General features: G+C 36.7%; 1 protein-coding gene and 1 pseudogene across 1 annotated transcript in view; one reads left to right on the top strand and one right to left on the bottom strand.

The window, feature by feature from the left end:
* The window catches only part of SREK1 (splicing regulatory glutamic acid and lysine rich protein 1), a 53261-nt gene that overhangs the window by 34381 nt on the left and 2711 nt on the right, over positions 1-16169 (top strand). Inside the window, exons 10-11 of the mRNA XM_007457093.1 lie at positions 1930-2025; positions 15472-15616. Coding sequence (XP_007457155.1) covers positions 1930-2025; positions 15472-15616 — 241 coding nt within the window. The remainder of the gene's footprint in view (positions 1-1929; positions 2026-15471; positions 15617-16169) is intronic.
* Positions 14253-14521, bottom strand: LOC103072402 (small ubiquitin-related modifier 2 pseudogene; annotated as a pseudogene).

The following is a 16169-nucleotide window of genomic DNA, read 5'->3' as shown; positions in this document are numbered from 1 at the left end:
GTTCAGCAGTTTGGAATGTTTCATGCTTTCAGAAGAGTTTGCTGAAGAGTTACCATTTCTTATCTTTTAGCATTTTTCTTCCTTTAAGGTGCTCTGATTTGTTTAGTGAATGGGAAACCTCTTAACTGCCCAGAATAATAGTCTACTTAATGTTTTTATTTTCAACATTGTCTTCTGAGCTACATTTTTAAGGAAAAATTTTGATATTTAAAAACTTTTAATGCTTGGAATTACAATTAATAAGGATGCGACCATCAAAGGGAAGGAGAACATATTTACTGAGCACCTGCTGTGCACCAGACACTAGGCTTGGTACTTCACAGGTATTATCCTGATCCTCAAAACTAAGGCTCGAGTTATTACCTCCATTTTTCAATTGAAAAAACTGAGACTCAGATAAAGTAATATGACCCCAGTCGTGCAGTTGGTAAGATGTGGAACTGAAATTTAAATGTAAGCCTCATCAACTCCAATTCTGCATACTAGAGCTGACAGCTTCTTTCTTGACTAACTGACATTCTAGCTTCCTGTCTGTCCAGCCTTAGCTCTCATTATCACTAACTGGTATTTATTAGATATCCACTGTACATAGTGCTTCCTGAACATACAGGTAAAGAGTTACACTGATGAAGATGGAGCCATTTTGTGTAAACTTAAAGTCTGGAATACACTGATATTCTCATGCTATGAAAAAAGTACTTCTGGTTCTTGTGTGGGGTAGGGAGGTGCTGTTACAGAATGGCATTGATTAAATGGAATAACGTCATCTAATTTCCATATTGGGAAGTATAATTTTGGGGTGACTTGGAAATAAAATTGGGTAAAGGAGGAGAGAACCTTAGGTAGAGTTGGAATTGATTTATTTGTGTTCTCAAAGTTCTTGAGCTCTTTTGGTCGTAACATCTACTGTGTATACCACATATGAGCATTGTCTAGTTTTTTATTTTACAGATGAAAAATGTACACAAAATGTGTCATTATCCTAGAATCAGCTTACTGAGGTGATAAGGAGAACTTGAATTCTAGAGGATTTGGTTGTTTCAGCTATGTGGCCACTAATTATCAGAGCTTCTTGTGAGATAGGTCATTGGCTACATTAATCATTTAATAAATGTACCCTTATACCTTGTCAGCTGAATAATAGACATCTTGAAATTCATTGCTTCTAAGTTGACCACCCTTACAAATGAAGTAGCTTATTAGAGTATGCATCATTTGGTAATGTGTTAAGCAAAATAGTTTTTAATAATAATAAAACTGTTAATCTACTTAATAATTATTTTTGACTTCATCATATTTAAATCCCAGGTTTTAAGTAATTTCCTTACATCTAAGCAACTTGTGTGCTCAATTTTAAATGAATAGAACAACAATATTGAAATGATAGGTTAAGGGGGTAAAAACAATTTCTCTGTCAAATGAATTAATGTTTAGAGACATTCTACATACTTGGGTTTAAAAAGTTCACATTTTGCAAGCCCATTTACCTTTCACTTCTTGAAAAGGGCCCGTTACCTTGTTAAAAAATAATCCCCAGTGGGGCAGCAAGGAGCTAGATGCATGACAAAGGATCTGATAAGCAACACATGCTTTAGGTGCTGAGGAAGAACATGTTTGACTTGAGAGAGAATGTGAAAGAAACATCCATTACTAGTTTTTCTACTCAAGAAATCAGGTGAAAAGGAGGTCGTCTACCCTTTCTGATACGAAATCTTAGAAGATGTTTTCATTGGTCTGTAAAATTTACAGTTCATAATTTGACCTGTACTAGAATTAGATAACAGAACATTTTCATGAAAGACATTAGTTTAAACTGGCCTGTAAAGAATACTATTCACTTGAGAGCATTAAGGACCCTTTTGATTTTGTGTATTTGTATTATCTTTTATTTAAATTACTGTTTTTAAAAATGACATATTTTTGACCCAGGGAAAGGCGTAGGAGGAGGAGCAGGAGTTCTTCCAGATCGCCAAGGACATCAAAAACCATAAAACGGAAATCTTCTAGGTCTCCATCCCCTAGGAGGTAGGTTGAAAGCATGTGAGGAGGAAGCAGGGGGAAAATTTTCTCTTTTCAGTCTATTTTTTTTAACTTTATATTTTGAATGAGTAATATGTAATGCATTTACGTGGTTTAGAAATCCAGAGAGTATAAAAAGTTACATAACGATAGGTCTTAACTTCCACCCAGGTGTCCATCTACCCTGTTCCCACGAGTAATAACTTTATTAGTTTCTTTTGGTATATCCTTCCAGTTTTGTATATAGGTACAGATGAAAATATATAATTTTTATTTTCATCTTCTACAAAAGGTAAAACAAAATATACACAGTTGTACAATTTGCTTTTGTCACTTAACTACCAGGAGAACTTTCTGTATTCATCAGAAAGTACTGCTTCATTCCTTTTTACAACTTCATGAACTTCCATTATCTGGTTTATGTAACCAGCCTGCAGTAGAATGGGTTTTCTTAATTTTCCTTTTATAAATTGTGTAAGTCTGTAATGAACAGCTTTATATGTACATAATTTTGTAATGTGCAAGTATGCAGAGAAAATTTTCATAAATGGTATTTACTGTTGGGTCAGAGGGTGAGTGTGTTTGTAGTTTTGAGAGATTTCCTTCCCTATTGTCCTTCATAAAGATTGGCAGCAGCTTGTACTTTAACCAGCTATGTATGAGAATGCCTGTTTCCCTATAGCTGCTGCAGATTGTTATCAAAGTTGTGTATTTTTGTCCATCTGATAGATGAGAAGTGGTACCAGTATATAGTAATTTCCGTTGCATTTTTCTTAAGAGTGAAGGTGACCATCTCTTCATATATTTGAAGGCCATTTGTATTTCCTTTTCTGTGAGTTGTATACGTTGCCGATTTTTCATGGAGTCTGTTTTTGTGGGGGGTTTTTTTTGGTTTATTTTTTCCTATTTCCAGGAGTTCTTTTTGTATTAGGGAGATTATTCTTTAGTGATTTGGTTTCAAGTATCATTCCTACTTTGTCATTTCTTCTTAGAAATTGTTTATGAGACTTGATTTTATAGAGATTTTTGATTTTTATATAGTTTAATTCCTCAGGTTTTTTCTTTTCTGACTTGTACATTATGAGTCTTAAAGGTAGAAAAATCTTTCCTATTCCAAGGTTATAATAAAATTCCCCCATTGCTTCTTCTTGTACTTTTATGCTTTTAATTTTTGCATTTACGTCTTTGATCCATTAGTTTATCCTTGTTTGCCATATGATACATTGATTCAGTTTCATTTTATCTTTCTAAATGCTTCTTTGTTCTTCCAATATCATTATTAAAAACTCAATTTTCCTAACACTAACTGCTGTATTTCCTTTGTCATATACTAAATTTTTCTGTCTGTGTTGGAGTCTATTTCTGGGGCTTCTCTGCTGTTGGACTGGTTTGACTGATGATTGGTGTACCAGTAGTGCCCCATGCTTTTAATGATTCAGATTGTATAGCATTTTAAAATATTTAGTAAGGCCCATTCTTCCCCATACTCCTCATTGCTCTTTTTATGAGCTTTCTTGACCATTCTTGTGTGTTTATTTTTCTGTTTGAACTTGAGTTAGTTGTCTAGGCTCTAGAAATAAAATCTACTGATAATTTGTATTATAGTTGCATTACATTTATTAATTAGGGAAATTGATGAATAGATTATTAAAAAATAAAGCTTTACAAAGGTGAGTCTTTCTATCCAGGAACATGGATGGCCTACTTATTCAGGCCATCCTTAGTGTTTTTTCATGAATGTTTCAATGTTTATTTCATACAGATTTTATGCATTTTCAGTTTATTTTTAGTTCTTGTAAATGAGGTCTTTGTTCTTGTAAATGAGGTCTTTTCTTTCATTTACTTCTTTGTTCTTGTAAATGAGGTCTTTTCTTTCATTATGTCATGTAATTGGAGATTGGGTTTGTACATAGGAAGGATATTGATTTCTGTATGTATATATTTTCATCCCACTATCTTACTGATGGGTCCTAAGTTTTCAGTTGGTTTTCTGTGGTTTTCTAGGTATAGAAGAGAAACTTTTAAAAAGCTTTCCCAGGGTAGAAGGAGCATGTTTCCCAGCAGGGCTCTTTTGTTTATTTCTTTGTGGGTTATTATTTTTAGGTGAGAATAAAGGAAGGCATAGGATATTTAGGAGGTAGGCCAATTTTTTTTTTTTTAATACTTTGCTCATGAAAGTCAAAACTTTTCTCAGTTGTCAACTCAAAATAGACAAAAAACCGTATTTATATTTGCAAAGTGTCACTTTCTTCCCCATTCCTTTTACTTTAGTCTACATCCACCCTCTGTAAGTGATCAATTATCTTTCCTTGTGTTTCTTTTTGCAAAATTAAGCAGATACATGTATTTGAATTTCTCCTTTTCTTCACAAAAGACAGCATTCACTATCACTGTATACACTGTGTGTGTGTGTGTGTGTGTGTGTGTGTGTGTGTGTGTGTGTGTGTATGGTCAGTGACTATACCCAGCCCCACCTCCATCCTGAGTTATTTTTTATTTTATTTTTTAAATTTAATTTAATTTTTTAAAATCTTTATTGGAGTATAATTGCTTCACAATACTGTGTTAGTTTCTGTTGCACAGCAAAGCGAATCAGCCATATGTGTACACATGTCCCAGTATCCCCTCCCTCTTGAGCCTCCCTCCCATCCTCTCTATCCCACTCCTCTAGGTTATTGCAAAGCACTGAGCGGATCTCCCTGTGCTATGCTGCTGCTTCCCAGCAGCCAACTATTTTACATTCGGTAGTGTATATATGTTGATGCTACTCTCACTTCACCCCAGCTTTGCCTTCCCACCCCATGTCCTGAAGTCCATTTTCTATGTCTACCTCTTTATTCCTGCCCATCAGTACCATTCTTTTTTTTTTTTAGATTCCTTATATATGTGTTAGCATGCGGTATTTTTTTTCTCTTTCTGACTTACTTCACTCTGTATGACAGACTCTAGGTCTATTCACCTCACTACAAATAACTCAATTTCATTTCTTTTTATGGCTGAGTAATATTCCATTGTATATATGTGCCACATCTTTATCCATTCACCTGTCGATGGACATTTAGGTTGGTTCCATGTCCTGGCTATTGTAAATAGTGCTGCAGTGAACACTGTGGTACATGTGTCTTTTTGAATTATGGTTTTCTCAGGGTATCTGCCCAGTAGTGGGATTGCTGGGTCATATGGTAGTTCTATTTTTAGTTTTTTAAGAAACCTCCATACTGTTTTCTATAGTGGTTGTATCAATTTACATTCCCACCAACAGTGCAGGAGGGTTCCCTTTTCACCACAACCTTTCCAGCATTTATTGTTTCTAGATTTTTTGATAATGGCCATTCTGACCAGCGTGAGGTGATACCTCGTTGTCGTTTTGATTTGCATTTCTTTAGTAATTAGTCATGTTGAGCAGCTTTTCATGTGCCTCTTGGCCATCTGTATGTCTTCCTTGGTGAAATGTCTATTTAGGTCTTCCGCCCATTTTTTAATTGGGTTGTTTATTTTTATGCTATTGAACTCCATGAGCTGTTTGTATATTTTGGAGATTAATCCTTTGTCCATTGTTTTATTTGCACATATTTTCTCCCATTCTGAGGGTTGTCTTGTTTATGGTTTCCTCTGCTGTGCAAAAGCTTTTAAGTTTAATTGAATCTCATTTGTTTATTTCCGTTACTCTAGGAGGTGGGTCAAAAAAGATCTTGCTGTGGTTTATGTCAAAGAGTGTTTTTCCTATGTTTTCCTCTAAGAGTTTTATAGTGTCTGGTCTTACATTTAAGTCTTTGATCCATTTTGAGTTTATTTTTGTGTATGGTGTTAGGGAGTGTTCTAATTTCATTCTTTTACGTGTAGCTGTCCAGTTTTCCCAGCACCACTTACTGAAGAGGCTGTCTTTTCTCCACTGTATATGTTCTTGCCTCCTTTGTCATAAATTACGTGCCCATATGTACGTGGGTTTATCTATGGGCATTATATCCTGTACCATTGATCTATATTTCTCTTTTTGTGCCAGTACCATACTGTCTTGATTACTGTGGCTTTGTGGTATAATTTCAAGTCATGGAGCCTGATTTCTACAACTCCGTTTTTCTTTCTCAACATTGCTTTGGCTGTTTAGGGTCTTTTGTGTTTCCATACGAATTGTGAAATTTTTTGTTCTAGTTCTGTGAAAAATGCCAGTGGTAGTTTGATAGAGATTGCATTGAATTTGTAGATTGCTTTGGGTAGTATAGTCGTTTTCACAGTATTGATTCTTCCAGTCCAAGAACATGGTGTATCTCTCCATGTGATTGTCATCTTTGATTTCTTTCACCAGTGTTTTACAGTTTTATGAGTACAAGTCTTTTGCCTCCTTAGGCAGGTTTATTCCTAGGTATTTTGTTGTTGTTGTTGCAATGGTAAATGGGAGTGTTTTTTTAATTTCTCTTTCTGATTTTTCATTGTTGGTGTATAGTAATGCCAGAGATTTCTGTGCATTAATTTTGTATCCTGCAACCTTACCAAATTCATTGATTAGTTCTAGTAGTTTTCTGGGGGCATCTTTAGGGTTTTCTGTGTATAGTGTCATGTCATCAGCAAACAGTGACAGTTTTAATTCTTCTTTTCCAATTTGTATTCCTTTTATTTCTTTTTCTTCTCTGATTGCCATGGCTAGGACTTCCAAAACTATGTCGAATAAGAGTAGCGAGAGTGTACATCCTTGTCTTGTTCCTAGTATTAGTGGAAATGCTTTCAGTTTTTCACCATTGAGTATGATGCTTGCTGTGGGTTTGTGATAGGTGGCCTTTATTATGTTGAGGTAGGTTCCCTGTATGTCCATTTTCTGGAGTTTTTATCATAAATGGATGTTGAATTTTGTCAAAAGCTTTTTCTGCATCTACTGAGATGATCATACAGTTTTTATTCCTTAATTTGTTAATGTGGTGTATCATATTGATTGATTCACATATATTGAAGGATCCTTGCATCCCTGGGATAAATCCCACTTGATCATGGTGTATGATCCTTTTAATTGTGCTGTTGGATTCTGTTTGCTAGTATTTTGTTCAGGTTTTTGCATGTATGTTCATCAGTGATATTGGTCTATAATTTTATTGTTTTGTGATATCTTTTTCTAGTTTTGGTATCAGGGTGATGATGGCTTTGTATAATGAATTTGGGAGTGTTTTTCCCTCTGCAATTTTTTGGAAGAGTTTGAGAAGGATCAGTGTTAACTCTTCTCTAAGTGTTTGATAGAATTTGCCTGTGAAGCCATCTGGACGTGGATTTTTGTTTGAAGATTTTTAATTACAGTTTCAATTTCATTACTTGTGATAGGTCTGTTTATATTTTCTAATTTTTCCTGGCTCAGTCTTGGATAATTGTTCCTTTCCAAGAATTTGTCCATTTCTTCGTGGTTGTCCATTTTATTGGCATACAGTTGTTTGTAGTAGTCTTTTATAATCCTTTGTATTTCTGCAGCATCATTGTATTTCTCCTTTTTCATTTCTAATTTCATTGATTTGTGTCCTTTTTTTTCTTGATGAGTATCGCTAAGGGTTTATCAATTTTGTTTATCTTCTCAAAGAACCAGCTTTTAGTTTTATTGATCTTTGCTATTGTTTTCTTCGTTTCTATTTCATTTATTTCTGCACTTTTCTTATGATTTCTTTCCTTCTACTGACTTTGGGTTTTCTTTCTTCTACTTTCTCTAGTTGTTTTAAGTGTAGGGTTAGATTGTTTGAGATTTTTCTTGTTTCTTGAGGTGAGATTGTATTGCTGTATACTTCCCTCGCTTTTGCTGCGTCCCATAGGTTTTGGGTCATCGTGTTTTCGTTGTAATTTGTTTATATGTAGTTTTTTATTTCTTCTTGGATTTCTTCAGTGATCTCTTGGTTATTTAGTAGCACACTGTTTAGCCTCCATGTATTTGAGTTTTTTACAGTTATTTTTCCTGTAATTGATTTCCAGTCTCATAGCGTTGTGGTCAGAAGAGATGCTTGGTAGGATTTCAGTTTTCTTAAATTTTCTGAGGCTTGATTTGTGACCCAAAATGTGATCTATCCTGGAGACTGTTCCGTGTGCAATTGAGAAGAAAGTGTATTCTGCCATATTGGGGTGGAATGTTCTATAAATATCAATTAGATCTATGTGGTTTATTGTGTCATTTAAAGCTTGTGTTTCCTTATTTATTTTCTGTTTGGATGATCTGTCCATTAGTGTAAGTGGGCTGTTAAAGTCCCTTACTGTTATTGTGTTCCTGTCGATTTCTCCTTTCATGGTTGTTAGCATTTGCCTCATGTATTGAGGTGCTCCTCTGTTGGGTGCATAAACATTTATAATTGTTATATCTTCTTGGATTGATCCTTTGATCATTATGTAGTGTCCCTCCTTATCTCTGTAATAATCTTTATTTTAAAATCTATTTTATCTGATGTGAGTATTGCTACTCCAGCTTTCTTTTGATTTCCATTTGCATGGAATATCTGTGTTCATCCCTTCACTTTCATTCTGTATGTGTCCCTAGGTCTGAAGTGGATCTCTTATAGACAGCATGTATACAGGTCTCGTTTTTGCATCCATTCAGCCAGTCTGTGTCTTTTGGTTAGGTCATTTAATCCATTTACATTCAAGGTTATAATTGATATGTATGTTCCTTTTACCGTTTTCTTAATTGTTTTGGGTTTGTTTTTGTGGGTCTTTTTCTTCTCTTATGTTTCCCACTTAGAGAAGTTTCTTTAGCATTTGTTGTAAAGCTGGTTTGGTGGTGCTGAATTCTCTTAGCTTTTGCTTGTCTGTAAAGGTTTTAATTTCTCCATCAAATCTGAATGAGATCCTTGCTGGGTAGAGTAATCTTGGTTGTAGGTTTTTCTCTTTCATCACTTTAAGTATATCCTGCCACTCCCTTTGGCCTGCACAGTTTCCACTGCAAAATCAGCTGATAACCTTATGGGGATTCCTTTGTATGTTATTTTTTGTTTTTCCCTTGCTGCTTTTAATATTTTTTCTTTGAATTTAATTTTTGTTAGTTTGAGTAATATGTGTCTTGGTGTGTTTTTCCTAGGGTTTATCCTGTACGGGACTCTCTATGCTTCCTGGACTTGGGTGACTATTTCCATTCCCATGTTAGGGAAGTTTTCCATTATAATCTCTTAAAATATTTTCTCAGACCCTTTCTTTTTTTCTTCTTCTTCTGGGACGCCTATAATTCAAATGTTGATGTGTTTAGTGTGGTCCCAGAGATCTCTGAGATTGTCTTCACTTCTTTTCATTCTTTTTTCTTTATTTTCCTCCTCAGCAGTTATTTCCACCATTTTGTCTTCCTGCTCTATTCATTCTTCTGCCTCAGTTATTCTGCTATTGATTCCTTCTAGTGTATTTTTAATTTCAGTTACTGTGTTGTTCATCTCTGTTTGTTCTTTAGTTCTTCTAGGTCTTTGTTAAACAATTTTTATATTTTCTCTGTCCGTGCCTCCATTCTATTTCCAAGATTCTGGATCATCTTTACTCTCATTACTCTGAATTCTTTTTCAGGTATATTGCCTATTTCCTCTTCATTTATTTTGTCTTGTAGGTTTTTACCTTGCTCCTTCATCTGTGATGTATTTTTTTGCCATCTCATTTTTTTTTTTTTTTTTTTTTTTTGAGTGTGATTGTATTCCTGTCTTACTGGTTGTTTGGCCTGAGGCTTCCAACACTCAAGTTTGTAGGCTATTGGGTAGAGCTGGGTCTTGGTGCTGAGATGAGGAACCCCATGAGACCTCACTCTGATGAATATTCTCTGGGGTCTGAGATTCTGTTAGTGCAGTGGTTCGGACTCAGAGCTCCCACCGCAGGAGCTTTGGCTTGACCCCAGGCTTGTGGACCAAGATCCCGCAAGCTGCCTGCGGTGCCCAAAAAATAAGAATAAAAATAACAAAGTAAAAAATAAAATTAGACTAGGAAACTAACAGATATGTTTGGAAGAATATAAAAATAAAAATACAGTGAATCAACAACTGGAAAGTACATCAGTACAGTAGTAAAAAAGAGGAGGAGGGAAAAGAAAAAGAAAAAATGGTGGTGGGGGAGAGGTCTTGGCTGTGGAGGGTGGGGCCTAAGCAAAGGTGAGGTTTGGGTGGTGGATGGGGCTGATGCTCAGGACCCCCAGGGCTGGAAGAGGCCCTGGGGGCTGTGGGGAGCTGGCTTTTAGGCTCAAGGAACAGAAGGGGCCCAGGAGTGCCCCCCACCCCTGGTCTCAGAGGGCAGGGAACCTCACCTGGGAGCCCAGCAGGCTTCCTGGGCTCGAGTGGGCAGGGAAAACACCCTCCTCTCCTTTCCTGCTCCTCCAGTCTGGGAGGGCCCCTCCCGCCTGCCTCTCCTAATGTCCCAGCCTCCCTCCTCTGCCCCCAAGGACCCATGCGTCCTGGAGGGGGGGTTTGGAGGACAGGATTGGCCTGGGAGCTCAGTAGGCTCCCTGGGCCTGAGTGGGCATGGGAGTCATCTGCTGCTCCCGGAGGGCTCCACCTCGCTGCCTCTCCTGATTTCCCGGCCTCCCTCCTATGCCCCCAGGACCCAAACTGCTTGGAGGGGGCTTTGGAGGGGAGGCACCAGCCTGGGAGCTCCGCAGGCTCTGTGGCCTGAGTGGGCCACGCAATCACCCTCCATCCTCTTCTGCTCTTTCTGGAGGGTCCCTCCCTGCTGCCTCTCCTCATCTCCCCGGCCTCAGGGGTGCCAGTCCTGTCTGCCCTCCTCTTCTCCTCCCCCCTCAGTCCCCCTACATCCTACCGGTTCACTTTAGGGTTCCCCCCGTCTCCTTAGGCATCAGAGTCCCCCACCAGTGGCTGGCAGGCACCCTCTGAGTTATTTTTTAAATTGAGGAGTAGTTTATGTAAAATAAAATTCACCCTCAGTGCATTTCAGTGATTTTTAGTAATTTTCATTGCATTTTTCTTAAGAGTTCACAGTTTTGTTTTTTTTTTTTTTTTTGCCGTACGTGGGCCTCTCCCGTTGCGGAGCGCAGGCTCTGGACGCACAAGCTCAGTGGCCATGGCTCACGGGCCCAGCCGCTCCGTAGCATGTGGGATCCTCCCAGACCAGGGCACAAACCCGTGTCCCCTGCATCAGCAGGCGGACTCTCAACCACTGTGCGACCACGGAAGCCCAAGAGTTCACAGTTCTGTACAACCATCGCTGCTACTTAGTTCCAGAACATTTTTTGTCACTTTGAAAGAAAGCCTGTACCCATTAGCAGTTACTCCCCATGGCTCCTTACAGCTACTAATCTACTTATTGTCTCTGTGGATTTGCTTGTTATGGACATTTCATATAGTCATATAATATGTGTGGCCTTTTGTTTTTTTCCTAATATTTATTTATTTGGTTGCACTAGGTCTTAGTTGCGGGAGGTGGGCTCCTTAATTGCAGCTCCAGTGTTCCTTAGTTGCAGCTCACCAGCTCCTTAGTTGTGGCATGCAAACTCTTAGTTGCAGCATGCATGTGGGATCTAGTTCCCTGACCAGGGATCAAACCCAGGACCCCTGCATTGGGAGCATGGAGTCTTATCCACTGCGCCACCAGGGAAGTCCCTGTGCGGTCTTTTGTATCTGACTTTTTTGACTAAATGTAACATTTTCAAGGTTCATGCATATTGTAGCATTAATCAGTACTTCATTCCTTTTTAGGGGTGAATAATATTCCACTATGGATAAAACCAGGTTTTGTTGTTTAACCATTCATTAGTTGATGGACATTTAGTATTGTTTCCATTTTTTTGCTGTTATAAATAATGCTGCTATGAACATTTGTGTACAAGTTTTGATGTGGACACGTTTTTGTTTCTATACCTAGGAGTTGTAATTATTGAGTCATATAGTAATCCTCTCTTTATCTTCTTGAGAAACTGCCAAATTGTTTTCTGAAGTGGTTGCACTATTCTATATTCCCATCGGCAATGTATAAGTGTTCCAATTTCTCCACATGCTCACTGACACTTGTTATTGTCTGTCTCTGATTATAGCCATTCTAGTGAGTGTGTAATGGTATCTTGTTAAGGTTTTGATTTGCATTTCTCTAATGATTAGTGATGTTGGCATCTTTTCATGTGGTTGTTGACCATTTGTGTATCTATCTACTTTGGAGAAATGTCTATTCTAGTCTTTTGCCCATTTTGAATTCAATAATTTGTTTTTTTGTTAAGTTGTAGTTCTTTATATTCTGGTTGTTAATCCCTTACCAGATAATATGATTTCCATGTATTTTTCTCCTATACTGTGGGTTGTGTTTTCACTTTCTTTGAGTAAGTATCCTTTGATGCACAAAAGTTTTTTAATTTTGATGAATTCGAATTTATCTGTTCTTTTCCTTTCATTGCTTTTTACTGTCATATCCAAGAAATCATTGCCAAAACCAGTGTCATGAAGATTTTCCCCTGTGTTTTCTTCTAAGAGTTTTACAGTTTTAGTTTATATATTTAGGTCTTTGATCCATTATGAGATAATTTTTACATGTGGTGTAAGGTAAGAGTCTAAAACTTCATTCTTTTACATGCAATGTCCAGTTTTCCTAGCAACATTTGTTGAAAAGCTTGTCCTTTTCCTATTGAATGGGTCTTGGCACCCTTATCAAAAATCATTTGACCATACATGTGACCATATACTTCTGTCTTTTCCATTGGTCTGTAAGTCTCTCCTTATGCCAGTACTACACTGTTTTGATTACTGTAGGTTTGTAGTAAGTTTTAAAACCAGGGATTGTGTGTCTTCCAATTTTGTTATTTTAAAGATTGTTTTGGCTATTTGATGTCCCTGGAGATCCTGTGGTTTTTAGGATGGGTTTTGCTTTTTCTGCCAGCAGTGCCAATGGGATTTAGATAGGGATTGCATTGAATTTGTAGATCACTTTGGATACTATTGTTGTCTTAACTCTAAGTCTTCTGACCCAAGAACATGGGATGTTTTTCCATTTATTTATGTCTATTTATTTTCAGCAAATTTTTTGCCTTTTTGGTTAAATTTATTCCTAAGAATCTCATTCTTTTTTTTTTTTTTTTAATAAATTTATTTATTTATTTTTGGCTGCTTTGGGTCTTCGTTGCTGCACGTGGGCTTTCTCTAGTTGTGGTGAGCGGGGGGTACTCTTTGTTGTGGTGTGCGAGCTTTTCATTGCGGCAGCTTCTCCTGTTGTGGAGCACGGGTTCTAGAGCTCAGGCTCGGTAGCTGTGGTGCACGGGCTTAGTTGCTCCGTGGCATGTGGGATCTTTTCAGACCAGGGCTCAAACCTGTGTACCCTGCATTGGCAGGTGGATTCTTAACCACTGCACCACGAGGAAGGTCCCAAGAATCTCATTCTTTTTGATGTAGTTGTTTCCTTGGCTTTAAGAGTTGTATATAAAGATATACATACATAAATAATGTAGCAAATGTATTTTTTTTGTCATTTTTCTTTTGAATATGCTAGTAGTGGTTTTTGTGGGGTTTTTTTGCTTTGCAAAAGTTTATATAGGCATACTAATGAATCTTTTATTTTATTGTACCTGGAATTTTATTTATGGCTAAAAAAAATCTTTCCCTTCACTCAAGTTAGAAAGAAATTTATTCATGTTTTCTTCTAGTACTTGTATTGTTTCATGTAAAAAATTTAGGTCTCTAATCGATTTGGATTTATTTATTTATGTGAATGAGATATGGACCCAGTTTTTTTTTGTTTTCTTTTTAAACAAGTTTATTTAAACAACAAGATGCTTGACTTGAAGGGAAAACTATCTAGGATTCATTTCTTTTAGAGTAATTTATCCCTACTTAAAGACAGATTGCCCTACATGTAACAGCTACGTACAAAAAAGTTATAAAATTGTCCTTGGTTTTACAATGATAAATGAAAAACATTAAAATTCTCCAATCGAACAAGGTATGCAAGAATTTTTATGTTGTTCTTTTTTTGTTAAACAGTGAGAGCAAAATAACTTACTGGAATATAAAGATAAGAGCTGATGCCACTAATGGAGAAAAGGGGGTATCTTCACAGAACCAATATTTTTCCCCATTCCATCTCCATTTGATGTCGATCAAAACATACCATTTAGTTAAAAAAAAATGCAATATGCTTGTGCACATACACCAGTTACTTTATGTACAATAAAGGAATGGGGAAGGGGAAAATGAAAGAATAGAGAAACTATACTGTAGTAGTCAGGATGTGGTGGAACCAAATTGCGGTTTTCTAATTGAGAATGTCTTCTTGGTCTGGAGGAACAGAATTCTGGAGTAAAGTAGCAGGTTCCCTTCTTAGTAGACATCTCCTGTCTGCTGCTGGAACACATCAATTGTATCTTCATCCTCCATTTCCAACTGTGCAGGTGTGTCTGTTTCATTGATTGGCCGCCCGTCAAATTGGAATCTGATCTGCCTCATTGACAAACCCTGATTAGTTTGCTAAGTGGTATATGCCTCTTAATCTTAAACTGCACCACAGAACCATCCTGCCCCGCCACCTTCAAATTAATATGATCGTTGTTCTCAGTTTTGACTCCTTCCTTGGGCTTTTTGTCGGCCATGGCGAGCGCCGGAGTCTCCTCAGCTGCCGCTTCATAAAAGAGGTACCAGATCCGCACCGAATGAGCACACAAGCAGCACCATGGACCCAGTTTTGTCTCTTTCTAAATAATAATCCAGTTGTCCCCAAGTCTTTTATTTATAAAAGACGAACTTTGCCCCAGTGATTTGAGATGCCACCCCTTTGTTTTATTGAATTTTCATAGGTACTTGGGTCTGTTTCCTAAGTGTTTTTATTTGTTCCCCTTGTCTTTGTGTTTATTTTTAAAATATTCATAATTAAGACAAAAAAGTTTAAAATTCCATATTAAGGCTAATTATTTTGAATAGAAGGTGTCTGTTGTGCTTCTGATAGGAAATGCATCATTTTTTTCCCTCTAATTTTAAGGATATATAATTTTTACAAATGGAACTTGTTCATTCCATCTTCTGCTTAATGTTTGCTCTTGAATTGGTGGATGGGCCTTTTTTGTAATTGTGAATGAGAAGGGAGGGCACATGGCATAATTAGTTATTTGAAGTTCCATGTTTTCCTAGAAGTCATTCAGCCTTACCTGAGAGCCATATCTGATTCTTTATCGTTTTTATTCTTTTCTGCTTATTCATTTTTTACTTTGAAAAGATGGGTAAAAAAATATATATTTTGTTTTGTTTTATCCTGATTACAGTAGATAAATAAACCTTGAATGTTTCAAAACTAAGAAACTGATAATACGGAATTGTGTTTTATGTGAACACGTGGTGGCCTCTGTGGTAATGACTTGTGTGTCTAAAAAATTAACTGGGTGTGGGGTGGAGTTAGGTGGACTACAGGACTCATTTATGTTATTTGGTCCACCAGGTTACTGATATGCTTGTTTACAGTGCATTAATGTTAGGTAAGAATATTTTGTCAACATTATAGTGGGTGTTTACTTTTTTAGAAGTTAATGACATATTAATATTCTTATAGCAGAAATAAGAAGGATAAAAAGAGAGAAAAAGAAAGGGACCACATCAGTGAAAGAAGAGAGAGAGAACGTTCAGCCTCTACAAGAAAGAGTTCTAATGACAGAGATGGGAAGGAAAAGGTGGAGAAGAACAGTACTTCACTTAAAGTAAGAAAGTCGTTCAGTGTTTAGGGTTTGAATAATTAATGTTTGAGATTGTTCTTCTTTATTGCATAGAGGTAATTTTATACTACCAGTGCCTTGTATGTTTTTGGTGATTTGTTAAATTGGTAGTTTTTTAACCTAATTTTTGAAGATAAGAACTAATTAATGTTTACTAGTGTAAACAATTGCATTCCTTATTTTAGAGAATCACAGAATGGCCTACAATAAAAATTTTAACTATGTACTGGAATATTTTTACTTGTTGCCATTTTCCTCACTACATTTGTTTTAGCAAATTTGGCAGGTGATGTTATCATTGGTTTTGTAACATATACCAAAGTTAGGTTTGTTGAATTAGAATAATTAATGGAAAACCAAATTCCACCAGGTAAGGGTTTTTGTTTTGTTTTCCTCCGTTTTTTGATAAAATATTTTAAGTACTTGTGAATTAGGTTAATTCCCGTATTATACTGGTAAGTATATTTGTGTTTGGAAATCAATTATGAGTTCTGAAGCTTTTATCTTACAGTCTTATTTATTCCCATACTGATAGAGG

The sequence above is a fragment of the Lipotes vexillifer genome, unplaced genomic scaffold, assembly GCF_000442215.2.
Source record: "Lipotes vexillifer unplaced genomic scaffold, Lipotes_vexillifer_v1.1 scaffold241, whole genome shotgun sequence".
NCBI classification, from domain to species: domain Eukaryota; kingdom Metazoa; phylum Chordata; class Mammalia; order Artiodactyla; family Lipotidae; genus Lipotes; species Lipotes vexillifer.
Note: the sequence above shows the minus strand (reverse complement) of the source record. Positions and strands in the feature narration are given on the sequence as shown.